General features: G+C 44.7%; 1 protein-coding gene across 4 annotated transcripts in view; it reads right to left on the bottom strand.

Moving 5' to 3' along the window:
• Window positions 1-2,070: 2,070 nt before the first annotated feature.
• The window catches only part of LOC147625175 (protein OPI10 homolog), a 36,061-nt gene continuing 14,056 nt past the window's right edge, over window positions 2,071-24,075 (bottom strand). For 2 of the 4 annotated variants that reach the window (XM_086818428.1, XM_086818431.1), the window contains exons 2-3: window positions 2,883-3,085; window positions 2,071-2,757 (exon numbers count right to left, since the gene is read on the bottom strand). In XM_086818428.1, the coding sequence (XP_086674554.1) occupies window positions 2,261-2,757; window positions 2,883-2,985 (600 nt within the window). In that variant the 5' untranslated portion in view covers window positions 2,986-3,085 and the 3' untranslated portion in view covers window positions 2,071-2,260. Of the gene's footprint in view, window positions 2,800-2,882; window positions 3,087-24,075 lie in introns of those variants that run through there. The other 2 variants (XM_086818429.1, XM_086818432.1) reach the window with 2 other exon arrangements.

Here is a 24,075-nt window from a genome sequence, read left to right as displayed (position 1 = left end):
AAGTTGGTTTATGTTTGCAAGATGTATATGCTCATGTAATGTTTCACAATGATGGTAATCATGTATATGCCAAGAATGGTTGATGTATGTATACTATTTTGGTAGTGAATTAGTTCCGTATACACGTGCGTGTTTGTGACAGCATCAAAAACAAGTCATCCATGCATGTGCAACTCATACATATGCTGGTGCACAAACATAGTGGATGCAATCTCCCAACTTACATCTTGTACATCCAACTAGCCCGTTCGCGTGCGCCTTTCCTTTTGTTTAATAGTGTAGAAGCCTTTCCTTTTTGTTTATAAAGTTTCATCAACAAGTCTCGTGATAACATGACGGATACCTCTTTTTCAAGATCCTAAAGAATGTCATCCGCCACGCTGCTAGTATGTCTGTCGTGCCATGCTGTCTATTGTGAGATATGGAGAGAACGTCGATGCACGATACCGACTGACTGATGGTGGGCAAGTGAACGAAGGTAGTGAAGCTGAGAAGCAAACAGCGAGACAGAAAAAGAATAAATCTAGTCTCTGGTCACTTTACTGAAGTGGAACCAACGGACGAACGTTACAATGTTGACAGACGGACGGTGGTGGGAAGTCCCCCCCGCAGCGGTTACTGAATGCCAAAGACGGGAGTTTGACAAGCATTCGACAGGTACAGTCAACGAAAGGAAGGTTGTGCTGGGTGGATGAAATAAGAGATCTGTAAGAAAATCTAATGACCCAAGGAGGAAGCACTCTTCTCTCCTCAAATTTATAAAAGTGAGATTCTTAAATTTATGAAAAAAGAAAAACCAACAAGTCTTTTCCTATGAATTTATAAAAATAGAGGATTTTTTAATTCATATTTTAAAATAAACAAGTCCTTTACCATTTAAAAATCAATTTCAATTTTGAAAGTGTATAGAATGGATTATTTTATTACATGAAACATTCTACTTACGTTACCATAAACTCAAACTCCGTGCTTTCGACGCTTTTTATTTTGCACTTAGCTATCTCAAATGCCTAAATAATTTCAATAGAACGGTCATTGAATGAAGTAAGAACTTTTGACGCAACCCTTGTTGTCTGACCCCACACACCTAAATGCCTACTCCATGGAGAACACCACCAACCAGCTGCTTTCTCTTGTTCAAGCCTCTTTTAAAATATCAAGAAATAACTTGCCCAGGCATAACAGACGTTCTATAGGAGGTCAACATAACAAAGGGTACCTATACAGAGGCCAACATGTTGACTCATCAACATTGGAAACTATTTGGGTCAGAAGTACGGCATGGACAAAAGCATCCCCCTTGAACAAGAGCCAAAAACATGTGGAGTGCTGTGTTGCCAGACACAACAGGCTTTCTCCATCTCCTACTGATCTAAGAGAGCACGAGGCACCATAGCAACAGTATCCACAGCACGTAGTATTGCTCAAAGGACTACTCCCATTGAGCTTGTGTTGAGCCAGCGACCTCCCACCTTCATAACCCCACAAGGCACATGGGATCCCCAAATCTCACACACAAAGAGGCCCCGAACACATACTAAAATGAGCATCTTTTACAGACTCTTCTGCTGATGGGTCAGGACCCTCCCAACCATGCCCGAACTAGTAGTCATGTTATTAATTAGCTTCTTCAGTGGTACCTAAACTCTTGCTAGAATGATGAAACATACCTGCTGCCTGGAGAGTAGAAGTGCTTTTGAGTGCTATAGATACAAAACAAATTTATATAAAGGTTCACAACTGTATCAACTAATATAAGTGGAACCATTATATTTGGTACATTATAACCAATAAACCCTGCCCTTCGCACGAGACTAGCCTTCATAACCCATTGTCATCAACTACCATAGGCATAACTTGATGTTGTCAAAACATTAGCAATTGGTTACCTTGGAACAGTCTCAAGGCCATACTGCAAATAGTGTCCGGCACATCTCTTCATTACTCCTGTTTCTGAAGTTTTGCCAGAATAATTGCAACTAAAACGTCTCCGTGGAATAAAAAAGCGTGCAATAAGTAACTACTAGGGTCGCTATCATGGCAAGTCACACACACACACAAGCAATGGCCTTGGGAAAACTTCAGATGCAAAGTGAAGAGACTTGTGTAATGAATTACTACAAGGGTCCCAAATATGCCAAGTCGCATAACACATACAAGCAATGGCCTCGGCAAAATTTCATATGCAAAACTGAAATTGCAGAAAAATACTTTGTTACCATGCTCCCTGTCAGGGGGCACTTCCATATGCATACACATCTCACAGGATGAAGTTCCTGAGGTACTCAGGATCTCTCTTTGTTTTGTCTTGAAACTTCTTGAACCATTGATCCAAAATATCCATTGGAACCACAAGTTTATTTGCATCCACTGTGCAAAAAGACTGCATGAAGTTGAAGAGGTTTTCGCCAACCTTTAATGCAAGAGCTTCCACTCGTTGCTGTTGTCCAACATTCAGTGCAGGCAGAGAGACTACATCTTCGACAGAGAGGCCAATCTTAGCTGAAAGGGGAGCTGCATCAGGTGCCATTATCTGGAGTTGCCCGCCACCTGGGTTCGGCCATAACAATGGCAGCACAGCGGACGGGCAGGCTCGGTGTACAGCACCACAATACTGAAACTGAGATCCAGGAGACTGCACATAAACTGCCAAAGCTTTCTCCAGAGGTAAAGAATATTCGTTGAGGAGAAAAATGCAAATTTCCTTTACTTGGTCATATGCTTCTCCTGCAGCAGTGAAGCATATGCTCATCTTAGCTGCACAGCATCACTAAGATTGTCTCATACCATGCAAGGTTACTGCAATCCGACCGAGTTCTTTGATTCATTACAAACTGGAGCAAATTGCTGCAGCTCTTTAAACTCCATGACATGAAACTTACCCACAAATAAATTCATGTCAAGAACCCAATGTGTGGGGTCGATTTGATTGAAGCTGCTCGCATCCATAGGAAAACTACGACTTGGAAAAAGAACACCAAACATCCTAGAACAATGGCACTCTTTGATGTGAGATCCCAAACCTCAATCACTTGGTTCTTTTGGTGACAGAGGCTCCTTATGTAATGCATGCAGCATCTACAACCTGCATTCATTAGCAGCATAACCCTTGAATAATCTCTGTTGAAAGAAAACTTCAGCTCTGCAAAAAATAGAGTACCATGTTCCACACTGGCATTGACACCCAATGTATTCAACTCTCTTTCTCCTTCACAATTTGAGTCCCTCCAAAATACCCCAAAAGCATACCAAACCTCAAAACAGATAGCTTGCCAAGCAGTGGAAAGCATAAGCAAAAGATAATAATCAGCCCATCATCATTGCAGGCCAGCCAAAAAGACTCAGTGAGTCCAAAAGTCTTGTCAGCAAAAACAGAAAACAAGGTTTCTTTGCCAAGAATCAACAAAAACTATTTTGGTAGCTCTTAAGAATTCACTTTTGAACTGATCAGCTTCCAGATTCAGCCAACACAGATATACTTCTTGATGCAGCCAACCAGCTCCCATCCACCACCATGAACATCCTCTTCACCATTACATCAATTACCATGGCTATTCACAAACTTAAAACAAAAGCAAAAGTTGTGTGTTGTTTAGTCATGGGTGCATAAAGCTTCCCTTAAACTACACTCATCGGAGACCCAATGAACAAACTACTATGGTTGGCCATGTGACAGGTCAAGATATATGGCGCTACAACATAGGCATACCTCAAAGAATGGAGGAACTGTCACATCCCTTTTTCAAAAGATGAGATTTGTACTGGTCTCACACAGGCTCTGGCTGGCCTGGGACACTTCCAGGTCCTTCATGATTTATGATTCAAGAACCTTCTTCCCAATCAATCCTTTTAGAGATCTTCAAGAATGGATGCACCTGGGACCAAGTCCAGGAATGTGGGCCTGTGGTTTGGGCAGGGCTGGATAAGCTAGTACTCGGACAGGGCACCCACAGGCAATGGGTGGGCAAAGCATTGCAGTTCAACCTAAGCACTTGTAAAAATTGATAATAATTGACAATAAAAGCGTGTCGTGAGCAATCCAACTAGCTTCTGCATGGACCTAAAAGAAGCCTTCCCCAGCACCACTTCTCATTCCTCGGTATAGTGCTTCAGCACATACCTCTCCAGCCCCTCCACCTCTGTCAGCAGCCTAAAAGTGCTTCTCTTCCAGTCCAGCCAGCAATTGTCCTGAAAAGGGGTTCTGAGATTGACTTGATTGCCTAAAGAAAAATTTTCAATAGAATTATGTAGTAGCATTATTCAGTTTTCAGCCTTTAGCCGGTTTGGATGGCTTTGTAATTTCAACGATTTACTCACAAACATAGGTGGCAAGTGCTTTTGAGTTGACCTCTATATAGTTCTCTGTTACTCATTCACTCAGACAAAAACCTTAGTGTCAAGAGAACTGACTGTGGAAAAGAAGTCTTTTGCACCCTAGATTTAGCCTTTATTTTCTTCATGCCTACTACCGAAGCCATGGAGGAGCAGTTTGCCGCCCTCACCAATTTGCAAGAGCATCTTTTTTGCATGCATGAAAGCCTTGCTTACCTGATCCTCGGCCCTAAGCTTGATAAAGAACAACGTTGCAAACTTTAATGGTGTTTAGAGAGAGAGAGAGGAGAGAGATGAGCTGTGGGTTCAATGTATTTTATGGAACAAAAAGATGATGATGACTATACAACTTCTGAAGCCTTTGGCCTGACCAAAAGGTTGACTTTAGACCTTCTGAAGACTCCCTATGACCTGATCCCAAAGGGGGATTAGATGATATGTACAAATGAGAGCTTGGCTATGAAGAGAAAAATTTGTAATCCAGTGGTTAAGCCTTTTCAGCCCATAAAACTTCGTCCAAAAAGTCATCTTTTGTGTCCAAATTGTGCCCAAAAGTTGCCCTATATATGGGTGCATGTCTCGGGCAATCTGGAAGCCTATTGGGCTGCAAAATCAGCTCTAAATCTGCCCTGAATCTCCTCTAAAACATTGCCGAATCTAGGACTAATGACGAGAGGTTGTACATGTGACATCCCAACCTGTTAAACTTGATGACATGTTGGAAACCTATCATCCTTCCTCCTTGGACTACTCACTTTGACTTTGACTTCAACTGACTTTGATTTTGATTGCCTAAACATCTTTATTCCACTCCAAGTCTGGTTAACGAACTTTGCATCTGTTTCACTCTATCCCCATGCCTGCAACAATCCCTTTCCCTTATCACAACTATGGTCCACAGCCGAGAATGATCATGCATGTTGCTTTGCGTCGGGAACTGATCTGAGAGTTAACGGGTGTCCTCCTTTGCGCACACACTCCCAAAGAATGCTTTCCTCTGGCTTTGCCTGCTGCACACCACCTCATAATGCTACCATTGATGTATTATGCTATGGATTCTATGCACCTTCCTGGGATAGCTTAGGGGGCTGAGCATGAATGATGTGATACCAATGTTGTATACATGGAAGCCTTGCTTACTTGATCCTCAGCCCTACGCCTGATAAAGGACAATGATGCAAACTTTAATGATGTTTAGACAAAGAGAGAAGAGCGAGAGATGAGCTATTTGTTCAATGTATTATATGGTACAAAAAAATGATGATGTCTCCCTAACCAAAAGGTTAAATTTAGACCTTCTAAAGACTGCCTATGACCTGATTCCAACCCTGTAAAGAAGCATGTTACCGCATGCGTCCTAGCTATGGCTCTCATGAAAGAAGAGAGAAGGAAAAATCAAGATCAACGTCCAGAAGTGAAGTAAGTCAAAGGACTAGTGGAAGAAGAAGCATACTTCAATAGGAAGAAATCCAACAAATGCTTCTATTGTGAGAATGTCACCATCACCCGTCTCCACCAGTGTTTCATACGCTAGGTGGAACCAAAGTGTGAACAGGGCTCTTTCCACATAAGAAAGTGAGAACATTAACCGGCAAGATTTTGGCCCGAAAGATGGCATATCAGCAAAAGTACCATGGGATCTTCATCATTAAAGAGAGGAGATAGTGTTTTCACACACTATTAACAAAGGGGTGGACATATTATTATTTTTGGACACCTCTATGCGGACAAAACAAGGCGCCTAGCTCAAGTTTGGGGGAAAAGCTTAAAAGTTGCTATTTTGGGTTAAGTCCAGCTTTTTTGGTAAAAAGGGTAAAAGTTTAAAGCACTGCAAATTTGGATAGTCGAGTTCATTAAAAGGGGAGCTGGTTTTCTCTCGAGGCATGTGCATATTATAGGAGCAGGTCGGGCAGCCTTCTTTCTCTCTCTGAGGGCATGCGCCCATCTTCAGCAAGCAACCAGCTAACTCTCTCTGTCCTGCGCTGAACCATCCATACAACAGCCACCGTACAGCTGCCAACACCAGAAGGAAAACTGCCGTGCAGTCGTCAGCTTTCTCCCTCTTCTTCTCTCTGGCCATACGCTACAAGCAACAGCTATTGGGATTAGTTTTCGCTGGCCGTACAGTCTGGGCAGCCGACTGAGTTCTACTGTTTTATCTCTTTTTCTGGCCGTACAGCAGCCATACCACGAATTCCCTCTTTGCACTGGCTGTACAAAGAAGCTGCAAGTGGCACAGCATACTCTCCCTTCTCTCCCTCTGCACTGATGGAAATTGGAATAGAGATTCGGCCGCCGAGACAGGGCCTGCCCGTACAGTCGTACAAGGTCAGAATCAGCTCACACGTGTGTGAAGTCTGTCTGGGACAGTTTTGAGGGTGGTTTTGGGCAAAATTTTGAGCGCTGTTCTTGGATTGTCTTTGGACAGTTTTTGGGAAATCTTTGCGGATCATGTACTTGAGTTGCCTTGCCGAATTACTGCAGGAAAGATCCGGTGTTTTTCACCCGCACCTTGAGTTCTTGTAAAAAGCTTCTATCTGATAAAGAAGATTCTCACGGGGGGGGCTGGCCATTCCGGCTCAATGCAGTGTTTTTGTATTATTTATGATTCTTCCACTGTGTTATCATGCTCTGCATTTGGTATATGACGTGTTGGTCTATTATCGCTAGGTGTCCCCGTCTTGTGACATTGGTATCAGGGCAAAGGCTTTCTCAAAAGCAAGAGACTTCCTTCCAAAAATGAGAAAGAGAAGAGATCAGAAGTGGGGACTACAATGGCCAACAATTTTGCTATTGACATGAGCATGAGCAGTAGACAGCTTGGTCTCAGGACTTATGGATTCACAAATTTTATCCTCAGAATATGGAGTTGGTTTTATGTGCCCGTGTTCAACACTCCTTCCATATGGATTATTGTGGATTATAAATCAAGTTTACAAGCAAGTTATCTCTCAAGATATCTTATGGTATGCTGAGGAGATATTTCTTTTGGCTTCGTAAGGAACCTGGCAAAGGAAAGCTAAGTATACTTGTTGGGTGTTGGACTTACACACTCACACACACAAACCTGCACATTAGGGTTAGGTGCAAGGTAGAGAAGCTCACACACAGAAATGAGAGAGAGAGAGAGAGAGAGAGAGAGAGAGAGAGAGCCAAAAGTGTGGTATCCACAAAATGCAAGTCAACCCTTGCATGTGGGCCACATCCATATAATATAGAAGTACAAAATATTATATGTTAGAGTGTCCTTTCACACTTGATGTCCAAGGGAAAAAACCACATGGGAAAAAGTGCCCTTGGTTAAGCCTTGTTTACACATAGCACTACCATAAGTGAGCATATGCCTAAAAATCCCCCCTGTAGTGGAAGTGTGAACCTGTACAAGGTAGCAGATCACTCTATGTATGAGAGTAAGCCCAAAGCTTTGCGGAAAGCTTCAAACTTTTCTCAAGGTAAAGCCTTTGTGAATAGATCTGCAACATTATCTTGTGTAGGGCAATAAGATAAACTGATCTCCCTTGCATGTAGCCTCTCTCTGACATAGTGATAATGAATCTCTATGTGCTTGGTACGTGCATGAAATACTGGATTTCGTGCCACGGCCGTAGTACTCTGGCTATCAGTGAGAATGGTGGTGGGTGTCTACTGACACTCACGAAGATCAGCCAATAGTCTCCTCAACCATACACAATCTACTGTAGCTGTAAAGACTGCCCTGTACTCAGCCTCACAAGTAGATGTAGCAACAGTGGGTTGCTTTTTACTCAACCAAGATATGCATGAACTGCCAAGAAAAAAACAATTCCCACTGGTGGATTGCCTGGTATCATAATCACCAGCCCAATCTGAATCACTGTATGCATAAAGCTGCAAGCTGCCCCCCCCTGGGGGGATAGAACAAACCAAGATCCAAGGTACCCTTAAGATAACGAAAAATGCGTTTGACTGCTTGCCAATGCTTTGTGCCTGGGCTGTGCATGAATTTGCTCAACAAAGACACCCCAAAAGATATGTCTGGCCTCGTGTTACACAAGTAAATGAGGCATCCCACTGCCTAGCTGTAAATGCCGGCCTCAAAAGACTCTCCAATATCATGCATAGTAAGCCGTACACCTGGTTCTACCGGAGTAGAAATGGGCTTACATTCATCCATGTGAAACCTTTTTAGCAAACTTTTTATGTACTTAGTTTGCTGCATAACAATGCCATCATCTGTATGCATAAACTCTATGCCGAGAAAGTAGTGTAAAGGCCCCAAATCTGACATATCAAATTCAGCTTTCAAATCAGCTTTGAAATCTGAAATTTGTGCTTTGCTAGTACCTGTAATGAGCATGTCATCAACATACAAGATGACTGAGAATATCGGCATCGATTTTCTTCACATATAATGTGCTTTCAGCTGGACTATTCTCATAACCTTGGCTGGTTAGATGAGCATGTATCTTATCATACCAAGCTCTTGGAGCTTGCTTTAATCCATACAATGCTTTGTGTAAGCTGCATACTTTATGTTCCTCACCAGGAACTACAAAACCAATGGGCTGATTTACATATACTTCCTCCTGTAAATCCCCATTTAAGAATGCAGTTTTGATGTCCAATTGATGCACTATCCATCCTTTATCTGCAGCCAATGCAATCACTGATCTTATTGTGGTCATTCTCGAAGTAGGAGCAAAAGTCTCTTCATAATCTATTCCCTTTTTCTGGGAGTAGCCTTTAGCCACAAGTCTTGCTTTGTACCTGTCAATAGTACCATCAGACTTTCTTTTGACTTTGTACACCCACTTTATTCCAATGACATGCTTGCCTTTAGGCAATTCCACAAGATCCCATGTATTGTTTTCATGATAGAAGAAATTTCAGCTTGCATAGCTTGCAACCAATGCTCATTCTCATGTGCTTCTTCATAAGAAGAAGGCTCTTCTGAATCAAAGAGACCACCCATTGCAAATGCAGACTCCCCACGATGTATATTCAAAGTATGGCTGGAACTAGCCCTTGTTCTACCTGTGAGTGGAGCTGCAAGTTTGCTTTCTTGCAAAGTTTTCAGCAACCATCTTGGCACTGACTTGGCTGTGTCTATGGTTGTTTGCTCTTCCCTAACAAGACTTTCCACTTCTTCCATAGAAGGGGACTGAATGGCTGGTTCCACATGTTCTACATGAGGATTTTGTTGTGTTGGGGCTGGCTGATCTGAATCCCCCCTAATTGCAATGGGTAAAAGTCCATCAAACATGTCCTGTATGCCTGTATCATTGCTTTTATACAAGCTGTATGTCACCAGCCTGGACATTTCCCAGTATGAAAGGGGTCTGGTGGACTCCAGGATGCCTAAATATTTGGAGCTTTGGGAATGGGGGATTATCCTAGAATACAAAGGACCACACTCCTAAAATTTAGGAGAGTTGCTATTTTTGGCCTGACTCCAATGGAAATTCTATTCGCGTCATTACATCTGGAATTGAGCAGATACCAAGAGTTGGCAAAGTGCCTATGACAGAATGTCTACCAGTTGGGATATTTTTAGAGATAAAGTTTATGGAAGGACCCATCTCTTAGATTGGGACATGTGGCAAGGAGGTGGACCAAAGTGAGACAAGTGGCCTGACATTTGTTAGAAAGTGGATCAAAGTGAGACAAGTGGCCTCACACTTAACACTTCAGCTATTGTGTGGCTCTCCACTTGTCATCGTAGCCTTCTCTTGCCATTTTAGCTCATGGGAGACCCAAATCTATAAATTGGAGCCCTCTCTTCATTAATGGAAGCTCTCTTGCTACACACTAGCCCCTACCACCGTTACAGGCTGCCCTAATGATGGCTACTCTCTTTCTCTCTCACTTGAAGGCTGCCCATGAAGAATACCGGCTGTTGGGGACTGTTTTGGAGGCTTCCATCGCGAAGAAATACTGAAGGCAAGGGTATTTAATCATTTATTATGATTTCTAGCCATTGTACTTGTTGTACCAGCATTTATACTTGCTGTACTTGCTGTACCAACCCTTGCACTGGCTGTACCAGCTTTTGTACTTGTTGTACCACCCATTTGTACCAATTGTACCAGCTTTTGTACTGTTGTACCTGCTGTACCAACCACCGTACCGGCTGTACCAGCTTCTGTACTTTCTGTACCACCCATTGTACCAGCTGTACCAACCTCTGTACTTGCTGTGCTTGCTGTATCAGCCACCGTACCGACTGTAACAGCCACTGTACCTGCTGTACCAGCCCTTGTATTGGCTGTACCAGCTTCTATACTTGCTGTACCAACCATTGTACCAGCTGTACCAACCATTGTACCTACTGTACCGGCTGAATGGAGAGTTGTACTTGCTATACCCTTTCTATTGCATGAAGACCCGTGGTTTTTGGAGAAGAATCAGTACCCACACGGAGGTATATGGATTATATTGTTGGCTCGGCATTTCTACAGCCTGTCACGTGTGCAAGCTCCATTTTCAGCATTTGTGGATGTTTTGTCCAGCTTTTATGTTTTATGCAAAAAGATGATGGATATGTGTTAAGGCTGTGGCCATGTTTAAGTGTTTTAATATGCATTGATGGTATCAACAAGTGTGCAAAAGGCCCTAGTCCCCCGGGCACCCGCGTGCGAGTTTCACTGTACATGGGCTGTTCTGAATTTTCAGCAAATACCACATCTCTACTGACAAAAATCCTTCGTGTAGTTGGATTATAAAGACGGTATCCTTTGCTTTCATTGCTGTAGCCCACAAAAATGCGTTTAATTGCTTTGTCATCTAGCTTTGTTCGGAGTTGTTCTGGCACATGTGCATATGCCAAACACCCAAATGTACGCATATAATCCACTGTTGGCTTTCGGCTATACCAAGCCTCAAATGGTGTTATGGTTTTCAAAGCTTTTGTTGGACACCTGTTCAACACATGAGTTGCACACATTATAGCTTCCATCCAAAATTTGTGAGGCAACTTTTGTGCTTTCACCATGCATCTTGCCATCTCCATGAGAGATCTATTTTTCCTTTCAGCTACACAATTCTGTTGCGGTGTATAAGGCACAGTACATTGGTGTTTGATGCCCTTTTGAAGCATATAATCCTTGAATGCATTTGACATGTATTCTCCACCTCTATCTGAGCAGAGTGTTTGGACTTTACATCCACACATATTTTCAGCCATTGCTACAAAGTGTCGAAAGCATGTAAACACATCTGCTTTCGCTTTCAAAGGGTAAGCCCAAGCAAACCTGGAGTAGTCATCAATGAATGTGACGAAGTAAAGATGCCCCCCTATGGATGGTGTCCGCATTGGACCACATACATCACTATGTATGAGCTGTAATTTACTTTCAGCTCTAACAGCTCCATCTTTGGGGAATGGTGTTCCTTGCATCTTTCCCAAAATACACCCCTCACATACATGTCTTGGTGGAGACTCAAGAGGCGGCATATTATCAACCATATGAAGCATCAAACTCTAAAAATTTACATGCCCAAAACGAGCATGCCATAGCTCTGCATCATGCATAGCAGGAGTGTGGGCAACCACTGTATTTGCATCATAAGTGCGCTTGTCATAGCTGTCCAGCTTATACAAGCCTTTGTATCGTGTTCCAGAAGTGACTATTTCATAACCCTTTCATGGGTCTTTTACCAAACACTTCCCATCTTCAAATTCAACCTTTAAACCTTGGTCATTTATGGCCGAGACGGAGAGCAGATTTTTCTTTATCCCTGGAACATACAATACATTTTTCATACATATATTGGCACCATTGGCTGCAATAAGTACGACATTACCAATTCCCTTTACTGGATATGTGGTATGATCTGCACATGATACAGTGCGGCCTTTTGAAGCATAAACCAAGTGCTAAAATACATCTTTGCATGAAGTGATGTGGCTCGAAGCACCACTATTAAAATACCATGATGCATTCTGTCTGTCAGATGCAATGCAAGACATATCAGTGTCTCAAGCACTTGGTGTGTCACTAGTGCATGTGACCAAAAAAGTGTACTCTTCCTGGATTACATTAGCTGGTTGCTGTTCTTTGTCATCAGAAGAGTCTGCTACTGCATTGCCTGCTTCTTTCCTTTTCTCTTTTGCAATCCGCTTCCTACATTCACTGATGTAGTGTCCAGGCTTATGGCAGTAGTGACATTTGCCCTTCTTTTTGGGCTTGTTTGCATCTCCTTTGTTAGACTTTTCACCACTAGAAGAGGACTGTCCATGACCAGCCTTGCTAGACTGTTGTCCCCCATGCCTAAAGCTCTTTGCTTTACCCTTATCCTTGGCTGTAAATGCCTTTTCTCTACCACGGTTGCTCAATAAGTTTGCTCTTGTTTGCTCTTCCTGCAAGAGTAAACCCACGAGCTCTTCAAAAGTGACAGGATCAGCACCTCCTCTCATTGAGAGGTTGAGAGAGGTGTGAAAGCCCAAGTAGGAAGGCGGTAAAGAATGAAGAGTGTTTGTGACCATCTATCTGTCTGGGATAACCTCATCAATGTTGAGCAATTGTTCCTGCAAATCTTTCACTTTGGTGAGATGATCTGCCATGGAGTCACCCTCATCCATAGAAAGAAGATCCAATTGCCTCTTCAAGTAGGCAAATCTTGCCTCGTTGCGTACCTGATACATTGCTTCCAATGTGTCCCATGCAAGCTTCGATGTCTTGCAAGAACGAATGTGCGGAATAATAGTCCTTTTCACTGAAAGGACTATCAATGACATGGCCTGTGCATCTCTAGAGTCCCATCTCTTCTGCTCTTGTGTGGGAGCAGGTTCTACTTCAGGAGCTCTTTGAGCACCTCCCCTTTGAGGCATGGCTGGTTGTATGGTAAGTGGGCGTGTGTCATCACCACACACGATGCCCCAAAGCCCTTTGGCTACCAGCAAATTACGGAACTTGTCCTCCTGGGTGAGCACACCAAATACATCTGTAGCATGCTGTGCCATGTCAACAAAATATATCTGCAAGCAAACCAAGCACCAATGTGCACTGCCAGGCAACCAAATGTCCTGTGCAAATGTATGCCTGCAAACCAAAGCAAGTGTAAACATGCACCAAATTGTCCAATTACACACAATGTGTATACATACGCGACAAATCGCAGCTGTAATGCCCAATTACATGCTCCAATTTGAAAATCCCCAATTTTTATGCACTCCTATCGCTTCAATGTGCATCTAATTGGCCAATTTTCACAAAACCCCCAAATTTCTACAAATGAAAGAGGTTCAATTTGCTGATTTTGACCTCAATTTCGAAAACCCCCAAATTGCAATTTTCAATTTTGCCTCAAATTGAGAAATCCCCCACAATTTTTTCTTTGAATTTGACTTGCACAAAAGTGTCTGCAAAATCTGCATATGACCTACACTAGAATGGCTGCAAAATCTGTATTTGTATTTGACCAAAAATGTGTACAGAGAAATACCTTCAGGCAAGGGCAACAGGCTTGGAGCAGACAGTCGAATAGAGCTAACGGGCGTTGGAGGGAGCCAGCAGGGCGGCGGATGGCTGTGGGCAGCCGACGGGAAGCTGGAGCTTGAGCGCACCGAGCTGATGGGATAGGCTAAGGCGATAGCCGTAGGCTAGCTGCACCAAAGCCCGGCGGCAGCGGAACATAGAACGGGCGACGGTCGTCGAGTCGTCGTCATCGTTGCAGCTCGGCAGGTGTCGGGCCAGTCCGTAGACGGAGGCAGGCGCTCAGAGAGGCCTGGAACGGGCTGGCCGCGTGCGGGGTCCGATAACGGCGGAATGGAGCAGACGAGCACGGCTCTGGAGCGGAAGCCGCAGGCAAGTCGGAACAGGCGGGGGCCGTCACCTGGGCACGAGTCGCTGGCAGGAGCGAACGGACGGCCGAAACGGAACGGCGAGACGAGAGCGTTGGGCGACGGCAGCTGTGAGACGGAACCGAACACCGACGTGGTTTGGGCGGCTGGATGGGAGCGCTGACGGGCGAAGGCAGCGATGTCGCCGCCGGCTACAGAGGGCGGTGCCGCCCGCGAGCTAGGCGTTGGTGGTGGGCTCCCCACTAGTGCCGCTCGTTTCTGGCGGCCAGACGGTGGAGCAACGACGGAATCCATGGACGGACGGCGAACGAAAAAACACAACGTCGACGGAATTTCGTTGGCTTTCTCCTAGCAGCAGACTTTCAGGGCCAGCTCCCAACTCCCAGCTCTGATACCAAATGTTGGGTGTTGGACTCACACACTCACACACAAACCTGCACATTAGGGTTGGGTGCAGGGTAGAGAAGCTCGCACACAAAAATGAGAGAGAGAGAGCCAAAAGTGTGGTATCCACAAAATGCAAGTCAACCCTTGCATGTGTGCCACATCCATATAATATAGAAGTACAAATCACACATAGCACTACCATAAGTGAGCATATGCCTACAATACTTTGAGTCTTTCCAAGTTGGCCAATGTTTAGAATTTTGTACATATCGAACTCCCTTGCTGACGAAAGTGGAGAGTGTTTCTCGTGTCTATCTTGAGATGTGTTTCAGAAAAGCTATTTTTTTGAAAGGCATTTTCCTTGGAAACCATTCTGATTCTAGAAAAGGCTTCTCTATGGTTTTGATAAATGGTTTAAGGTTTTTAGTCTTGTGTACTGGAGGCTTCTAGCAGTATGGGATGCTAGAATCGTCACCTACACAAGGATCTCATCTGGGGAGTATTCTAGTGGTATGGGACGCTAGAATATGTCGCATATATAGTTACAAAACTATGAATTATTTATCAATAACATGGACTAGATGATTCTAGACTGAGTATACTATGGTTGCAGTGGATTTATTGGATATCTTATGGATTGAGGATTTCTCTATGGATTTCTATCATTGGCCGAAATGACTGTAAAACTATCTATCGTAGACATGTTTATGGAGAACTAGGATCTCTTTATTGTTATCTTATGATATATTGCACTCGTGGAAGAGTTGGTGACTCTATCCAGTGAGAGGAGTTGGTGACTCCATCTAGTGAGAGGAATTGGTGACTCTGATCTCTCACTATCGGAACTCATGGGATCATGGAAGAGTTGGTGATTTGTCCAACTCATGGAAGGGTTCGCGACGCTAGTGAGTGACTTCGGGTTGGTGACCACGTGAACTCATCGAAGGGTTGGTGACCCTGGTGAGTGAAGCCTCATGGAAAACCCTAGCGAACATGTATGGTTTCATAGAAGGGTCGTTGCCCTGGTAAACCAATGGACATGTGAAGCATGTTTGGCTTGGGCAAGCGTATGGATCATAGGGGTGGTGCCCTTATGCAATCCAATGGCATGGCAAGATGTTTTTGTGGCTATGTATTTTGCTTGCTCTCTTTTTGCAGGAACTTAAAGCTACTTATGGATTTATGGATATTTGGGACAAAGTTGGCTCTTGTGCCTGTGTCTAGTTAATATCAGAGTTGTTGACTCAAGATATGGATTTATCCATATTTGGGACACAATTGGCTCTTGTGCTTGTGTCTGGTTATTATCAAAGTTGTTGACTTAGGATATGGATACAGTGATACGGTTGGCTCTTGTACTCATATCTGACTTCGGATCGTGGATCTTGTTTTATGGCTAAAATATTATGGATTGGCAGTGCATCTGCTATTCTTGAAGGATATTTCAGTGGAATCAGCCTTATACAGTTGCACACAACTATCTTATAAAACGGAGTAGATGTCACCATTTGATTCCCTCACCCGTCTCGACCAGGTGGAACCAAGGTGTGAACGGGGATCTTTCCCCACAGAAGAAAGCTAGAACATTAACCAGCAAGATTTCGGCCTTAAAGATGGCATATGGGTAAAAGTACCATGGGATCTTCATCATTAAAGAGAGAGAGAGAGTGTTTTTACACCCTATTAACAAAGGGGTGGACATATTATTATTTTTTGACAAGTCTCTATGGACAAAAAAAGGCGCCTAGCTCAAGTTTGGGGAAAAAGCTTAAAAGTTGCTATTTTGGGCAAAGTCTAGCTTTTTTGGTAAAAAGGGGAAAAGCACTACAAATTTGGATAGTCGAGTTCATTAAAAGGGGAGCTGGTTTTCTCTCTTGAGCCATGCGCATATTATAGGAGCAGGCCGGGCAGCCTTCTTTCTCTCTCTCTCTGAGGGCATGCGCACACATCTTCAGCAAGCGACCCTCTCTCTCTCTCTCTCTCTCTCTCTCTCTCTCTCTCTCTCTCTCTCTCTTTTTCTGGCCATTCAGTCTGGGCAGCCGACCGAATGGACCGTACAGTCTGGGCAACTGATTGAGTTCTACCGTTCTCTCTCTTTTTCTGGCCATTCAGCAGCCATACCACGAAATCCCTCTTTGCACAAGCTGTACAAAGAAGCTGCAAGTGGCACAGCATACTCTCTCTTCTCTTCCTCTACGCAGATGGTGTTAGCACATTCATCCCCAGTTCTGCCCATGTCTGGTGTCCTTTTGGTCCCTTTTGCATGGCCCTTGATTGTGGGCTAGCCGCCCTTATTTAATATATTTTTTTGGGTTTTTTCCCAGCCTGGATGCCTTTTTCCCAGTCGGCCAACTTATGCAGTTCCAGTTGGCCAGCTCTCCCCACCTATAAATAGGTATAGGTGGGCTGGCCTCTCATTTTTTCATCTTGTCTTGTATATCTTTTGCTCCCTCACTTACGAGACTGCTTGTGTCTCTTGCTTGGGACTATATTGCTTCAGTATATTCAGCATAGTTGCTCCATATATCTCTCTCTCTCTTGCACTCTCTACTCAACACACTCTAGTGCTTATTTGCTTCCCCTCTGTGCACTCTTTCATGGTATCATCGCTCCCGGTTCAGCGATTCCATCTGCTGCCCCAGATTTAGCCCTATTTACAGTCCCTTATCCTCTGCGTTTTTCACAGATTTGCAGCCTCCTTCTTGCTGCGTTTTCTGGACAGCTTCTGCTGGTTGGTTCTTCTTCAGTTTGGCTTCATCGCTTGCAGCCAGAAGGTAACTTTTCATCAGCGTTTTTCTTCTACTTGGAGTTTGGATCTAGGCGGCCTATTTTTTCAGGACAGCAGCCCCTCTTTGGCTGCATTTTCCTCTCCGGTGGACATTCCCTTTTGCAGAGGGGGATTGTGGTGGTTCGGGCTTTGGTGGCACCCTTGGTACATTTCTCTCTCTTGTGGAGGGTGGCAGGTTGCAGGAGAAAGTGTTGCTGGACAGAGACAGCTGGCGACTATTCTTCTCTCTCTCTCTCTCTCTCTCTCTCTCTCTCTCTCTCTCTCTCTCTCTCTCTCTTTACAGGCTTGCGGGCGATGTCAAACGCACATAGGTTAAAACTCCTCTTCCTTCTGGCTCGTGGGCTGTTCGGGAGTGTCTCTCCTGGTCCCTTGTGAGAGGAGGGATTTGCAGCCTAAGAGGGCAGAAGCAGGAGCAAACTTAGCAAGTTTTTGGAAGAGATTACGGACTGATGTATGGCTGTGTTTTTGGCTATGTGCATGGGCCAGTTAGATGCGTATTCCTCGTGGATGTACTATCTTGGCTGATTAGAGATGAATAACAGTGTGGTGTTTTGGGGCACATGGCTGTGTGAAACCTCTATGCTAAGAGGTCCAGAGGACTGGCAGTTCGGACATGCATATATATAAGCCATGAATGGCCATGATGTATTCAGTTGAACTCTTCCATTGAATTTGAATAAAGAAATACTGAAAGGGGCGCCAAGCTTTGTGGCCAACAGGTGTCGCTTTTCTTTTGCTAGTCTACCGCACTTTGGTTTCTACCAGAGACCGGTTTCACTTGGCTCGGGAGCTATTTCATGGAGCAGCAAGAGGCAGCCAACTATTGCCGTGTCTTCTACAAAGGCAGAGTACCAGGCTGCTTGTGCTACTGCTTGCGAGGTTGTGTGGCTGCGGAGGTTGCTTAGCGAGATTGGGTTTCCACATAAGGAACCCACTATAGTCATCCAGTGCGATAACCAGAGCTGTATAGCTATTGCTCAGAACCCAGTCTCCCATGCCCGGACCAAGCACATAGAGATATGATATCACTTTGTTCCTGAGAAGATTTTGGCTGGTGACATCTTGCTTGTTTATTGTTCGACAAAGGACAATGTGGCGGACCTCTTCACGAAGTCTCTACCTCAGGCAATGCTACGGTAGCACTCCAACTCACGGGGGTTGGTTCCACATCCAAGAGCTGAGAGGGAGTGTTAGCAGTCATCTCTTGTCTGTACCATATTACTCAGTGAGGGCCTTTGTTGTGGGTGTGCCCGCCTCGGTGTTCTCTCCATTTTTCCATGTTTTTTATCATGGGGGCCCTCTATTGTTAGCCGACTCCTTTTGTCTTGGCTAACTTGGTTTTTGGTCTTGGCCGACTGTGTATTTGCTAGCTGACTGGCCCAGTCGTGGACATGATTTGATGTTGTTGGTTGTTTTTGGACTAGCCGACCAACATCATAGGGTGGTATAAAAATGCTCGTCCAAAATGCATTGTCTATCTACCGCCAAATGTCTATCTGCTACCAAATCCTCCAAATCGTCTAGCTCAATAGCTCAGACATATACCATACATACATGCCCACCCTTGCGTACCACCCATTTCAACAGAAGGGTGGATATAATTGTGATTGGGCCTGTGTGAGATGGTAAGGATTCCCCAATCACCTTCGAGGAGTGGCTGGATATATCATGAAATGTCAACCTATGCTCCTTATTGTAGACAACGTCTGCATGGACATTCAACCATGGGTGGCCTAGAATAATATCTACTTGATCCAAAGGTGCCACCTTGAACGTGCGACTTTCAAAAAAACTCCACAAAAGCCAACAAGGCATCCTCCAAGGTCTCCACAAACCGAAACTAGTTCACTTTCCTCCGCTTGCCTCTCATGGCGGTGGCTAGGGCCACGCCACTGGTGTCCACCGTTGTAGGCAACTTCAACTGCTCAACCACATAGTCTCTAATGATGTCCTCTGAGGCTCCTTTATCAAAGAGTATGGACATAGGATGTCCACGAAGCATCTCTATCGTATCATGCCGTCCAAGGACCACTAAGATTCTCTCAAACTGGATCTAGTGAAGAGCAGTTGTGGTACTGGTGGGAGTGAGAGGGGGAGTAGTGTTAGCACATTCATCCCAGTTTCTGCTCATGTTTGGAATTCCCTTTTGGTCCCTGTAATGGCCCTTGGTTGTGGACTGGCCACCCCTATTTTTCCATATTTTTCTGGCATTTTTCCCAAGTCAGATGACTGATATCCAATCGGCCAGCCCCATTCATGCCCTATTTATAGGCAGGCTTGCCTCCTCACTTTTCATCTTATAGTCTTGATTTGTATCCCTCACTGATGAGACCTTTTATGTCTCTTGCTCAGGATTGTTTCATTGCAGTATATTCAGCATAGTTGCTTCATATTTCTCTCTCTTGCACTCTCTCTCAGCATACTCTAGTGCTTGTATGTTTCCGCTCTGTGCACTTTTTCATGGTATCATCGCTCTAGGTTCAGAGTGACTCTGCGGCCCTAGTTTCTCCTCAGTTTTCAGCACCTTCATCTCTGCGTTTTTCTTCTCAGCTCTGCTGCTGGTCGGCTGGCCTCTTCCCGGCGCTTCTCCACTGCAGCTTGTGGTCATCCATCACCGGTTTTGACCCCTGAGACACCCCTATACACCTGTTGGCTGCTCTGTTTCAGGGCAGCAGCACTTCTCGTGCTGCGGTTTTTCCTCTACAGGTGTTTCTTGCAATTGTTGGTGTTCTAGTTTGAGGATTGGTGGTATCCGGTACCTGTGGTGGACACTTCTTCCAAGTTTGTGTGTTTTTCTTCTGACATTGAGCCCGAGCTTTTGTGATGGCTGCCCCGACTACTCTTTATATGTTCTCTAAGTCTGCAAAGTTGGATGTGAAATCAGCCTTGCCTGGAGTGGATCTCTGGGATTGGCTTGTTACAGCTGCCAATGCCACCCCTCCCGACCTTGCTATCGTTGGTGTGACTCAGGCACAGATTGATATTGGACAAGAAAATGATCGCCGTATTTTCTCTTTTCTGATGTTGAATTGTCAAGATTCTGTTCTCTTTCATGTGTATACAGCAAATACTGCACATATTTGTAGATCTTTACGAGATTAAGTCGGATTTTGGCTTTGGAAAAGCGGCTTATGAATTTGTTAATTTCTGCCTTTCCATCTTTATCTGCTTTCATCTCAAAGATGAAAGATCTCTGGGACGGGCTTGCTGTTTGTGGCAAGGATATCTCTACAAAGGATATGGCTATTCGGCTTTTCTCCAAGCCTCCAAAGACGTTTGATGCTTACTTTCAATCTCTTGTTTCTTCTCCTCGTGCTGTTCAAGTTACTTAGGAGGAAGTTCTCCCCTCCATTATGCAGATTGAGTCTCGCTTCTTTGAGGAGCGGACTACCACCTTTGGTGGTTCTGATGGAGCTTTGGCTGCACGAGATAAAGGGAAGAATCGACAGAAGAAAGAGAAAGGGGGTTTTGACAAGAACTCCAAGGATAAAGATAAAGACAAAAACAAATCTTCTAAAAACAAGGACATTGAGTGTCACTACTTTGGCTGGAAGGGTCATAAATCGCCCCAATGTCACAAGAAGAAGCGGGATGAAGAAGCAAAGGACTCTACCTCTACAGGGGTGTCACAAACCAAGAAGGATGATGGTATTCTTCTATTAGCAGGTGCTCGTCGTGTACTTGCTCTTGTGACTTCTCAGTCACGGTCTTGGATTGCGGATAGCAGTGCTATTGCTCACATGACACCTCATCAAGATTGGTTCGAGGACTTTCCTGCCAGGACACGCGATATCACTTTGGGTGACTCTTCTATTAGCTAGTAGTCATCTCATGTCTATACCATAGTGCTCACAATGGGCATTTGTTGTCAATGTGCCTGCCCAGGAGCTCTTATCATTTTTTCCCATTTTTTCCCATGTTTTCCTTATTTTTCTGGTCGTGGGGCAAATTTTGTGCTGGCCAACTTACCTGTCCAGGCCGACTAGATTATGTTGGCCGACTTGCTATTTATAGCAGTCGTGGACATCCAGGGTGTTGTCGATTGCTTTTAGGCTAGCCGACCAGCACTGAAGGGTGATATAAATCTCACCCTTGCCCCCCACACCTTTATTGTACCGGATCTTGTATATGCTTCTCTCTCTCTCTCTCTCTCTCTCTCTCTCTCTCTCTTCTGCGTTTGCTCTTCTACGCTCACTTCTATGTTCAGGTTCAGGCTAGTGGTTCTCGCCTATTGAAGGACGGAGAGCTTTTACCCTCTACTCGGAAAGAACGGGAGGCTCGGGCGCAATTGTGGGATCGATCATCGTGTCAATGCCCATGTGCGTTCTTTCATCTTTCTTAATTGCACACCACAGGTGATTAATCATATCAAACATATGATGCTGACCAGAGGGATTTGGCAACATTTGGCTTCTCTGTATAACAAGGTGGTATCACCCATGAAGCAGATTTCCTTGGAAGTGCAGATGCGGGTGATGGATCCCGCAAAGTCTTCGACCATGCAGGAGCACATCAACATGTTGCAAGCTCTTCAATAGGAGGTTCTTCAAGCTAGGAAGGAGATATCTTCAAAGGACATGGCCATCACTTTGCTGTCTCCTCTGACCTCTGAGCACTCAGCTTTATACTCCTCTTTGATCACCAGTGGCAAGCTCAGCACCATCACATGGGAGGAGCTTGTACCTATGGTCTTGGACCAAGAAGAGCATTTTACAAACCCTCCATAGGGCGGAGGTTCTAAGGCCTTGACTAGCCAGCGGTCACAAGGCCACAATAAGGGCAAAGGAAAGTCTTCCAAGCAAGAGCTCCACTTGGATCATGACGCCTTGAAGGCAAAGAGGACCTGAAACAATTGTGGCAAGAAAGGCCACAATTGGAGGAAATTTCCTAAGCAGAGCACCGAGAAGGGTGCGGATTCCTCAGCATTAACCGTGAAGACTCCGGCTTTTGTGCACTTGGAGATTATGTCACCAGCCTGGACATTTCTCAGTATGAAAGGGGTCTGGTGGACTCCAGGATGTCTAAATATTTGGAGAGTACAAGCTTTGGGAATGGGGGATTATCCTAGAATGCAAAGGACCACACTCCTAAAATTTAGGAGAGTTGCTATTTTTGGCCCGACTCCGATGGAAATTCTGTTCGCGTCATTACATCTGGAATTCAGGAGATACCAAGAGTTGGCAAAGTGCCTATGACAGAATGTCTACTAGTTGGGATATTTTTAGAGGTAAAGATTATGGAAGGACCCATCTTTTAGATTGGGACATGTGGCAAGAAAGTGGACCAAAGACAAGTGGCCTGACACTTGTTAGAAAATGGATCAAAGTGAGACAAGTGGCCTCACACTTGTCACTTCAACTATTGTGTGGCTCTCCACTTGTCATTGTAGCCTTCTCTTGCCATTTTAGCTCATGGGAGGCCCAAATCTATAAATTGGAGTCCTCTCTCTTCATTAATAGAGGCTCTCTTACTGCACAATAGCCTCTACCACCGTTACAGGCTGCCCTAATGATGGCTACTCTCTTTCTCTCTCTCTTGAAGGCTGCCCATGAAGAATACCGGCTGTTGGGGACTGTTTTGGAGGCTTCCATCGCGAAGAAATACTGAAGGCAAGGGTATTTAATCATTTATTATGATTTCTAGCCATGTTTAACTGTTTTGATATGCATTGATGGTATCAACAAGTGTGTCAAAGGCCCTAGTCCCCCAGGCACCACCGCGAGTTTCATTATGGACACCAACGTTTCATGTTTTTCGAACAAGGAGGCGGTTGGACTCACCGCTAGGGACAGTCTAGACTGGATTCTAGACAGTGGTGCTTCCAAGCACATGACTCTCTCCCGAGAGTTATTACAGGATCTTCAAAGGCGCGCAAGTCACATCCTGACTGGTGACGAGTCCACCATCCCTATTCACGTTGAGGGCAGGTTAGAGATCGTTCCCGATGGCAAAGGAGGGAAGCATTCCTCCTAGGTTCTTTTTGTCCCATCTCTTGGTTTTCATCTGTTGCCAGTACATGAGGTTTGCAAGATTGGTGTACAGGTGGAGTTTGATGAGCATTTTGTGACTCTCCGGGACAAAGCGACAGGCCAGGTTGTATGGGAAGGCGGAGTGGAGAATGGGATCTACAAACTCTCAGCACTCTCTCTTACAAGTTCTCAGTTAGGTGATGTGTGGCAATTTCATCATGACCACTTAAATGTGGATACGCGTGGATACGCTGCAGCAGGCTTTTCAGGACCAGATGGTGGATGGCTTGCCAGATGTTGACAGCAGTAGGCAAGGACATTCCAATTCTTGCGTTCGTCAATCAGAGGAGCCTTTACAGGTAAACTATGCTTTGATGTCTCGTATCATTTGAAACAAAGAGTCTCCTGTAGTTGAGGAAGCTCTTTCCCAAGGGACTTGTAGGAAAGCCATGCAAGTGGCAAATGTTGACTTGCAGGACGAGGTGTATGTTGAGCAGCCTCCAGGCTTTGAGGTTCCGGGTTCAGAGGCGGTGGTTTACAGGTTCTGGAAGGCCTTCAATGGTCTTCGACAAGTTCCTAGAACTTGGCATACCAAAATTACAGTTGATGATCCTTGTGAGTAGGTTGATGCCTCCTTGTATCAGAAGCAGTTTGGTTCATTGATTTGGTTGTTGAACACCAGATTGGACTTGAGCTTCCTGGTGGGGCGGTTGAGCTCATTCATGCAGACGCCTTTGAAGACTCATTGGGACGCAGGATTGCGGATCTTGCGGTATCTACAGGGTACGAAGGATCTTGGACTCTCTTATGATACTAGA

This window comes from Cibotium barometz, chromosome 24 (genome assembly GCF_041138505.1).
Source record: "Cibotium barometz isolate CiBa-2024 chromosome 24, ASM4113850v1, whole genome shotgun sequence".
Lineage (NCBI taxonomy): Eukaryota > Viridiplantae > Streptophyta > Polypodiopsida > Cyatheales > Cibotiaceae > Cibotium > Cibotium barometz.
Note: the sequence above shows the minus strand (reverse complement) of the source record. Positions and strands in the feature narration are given on the sequence as shown.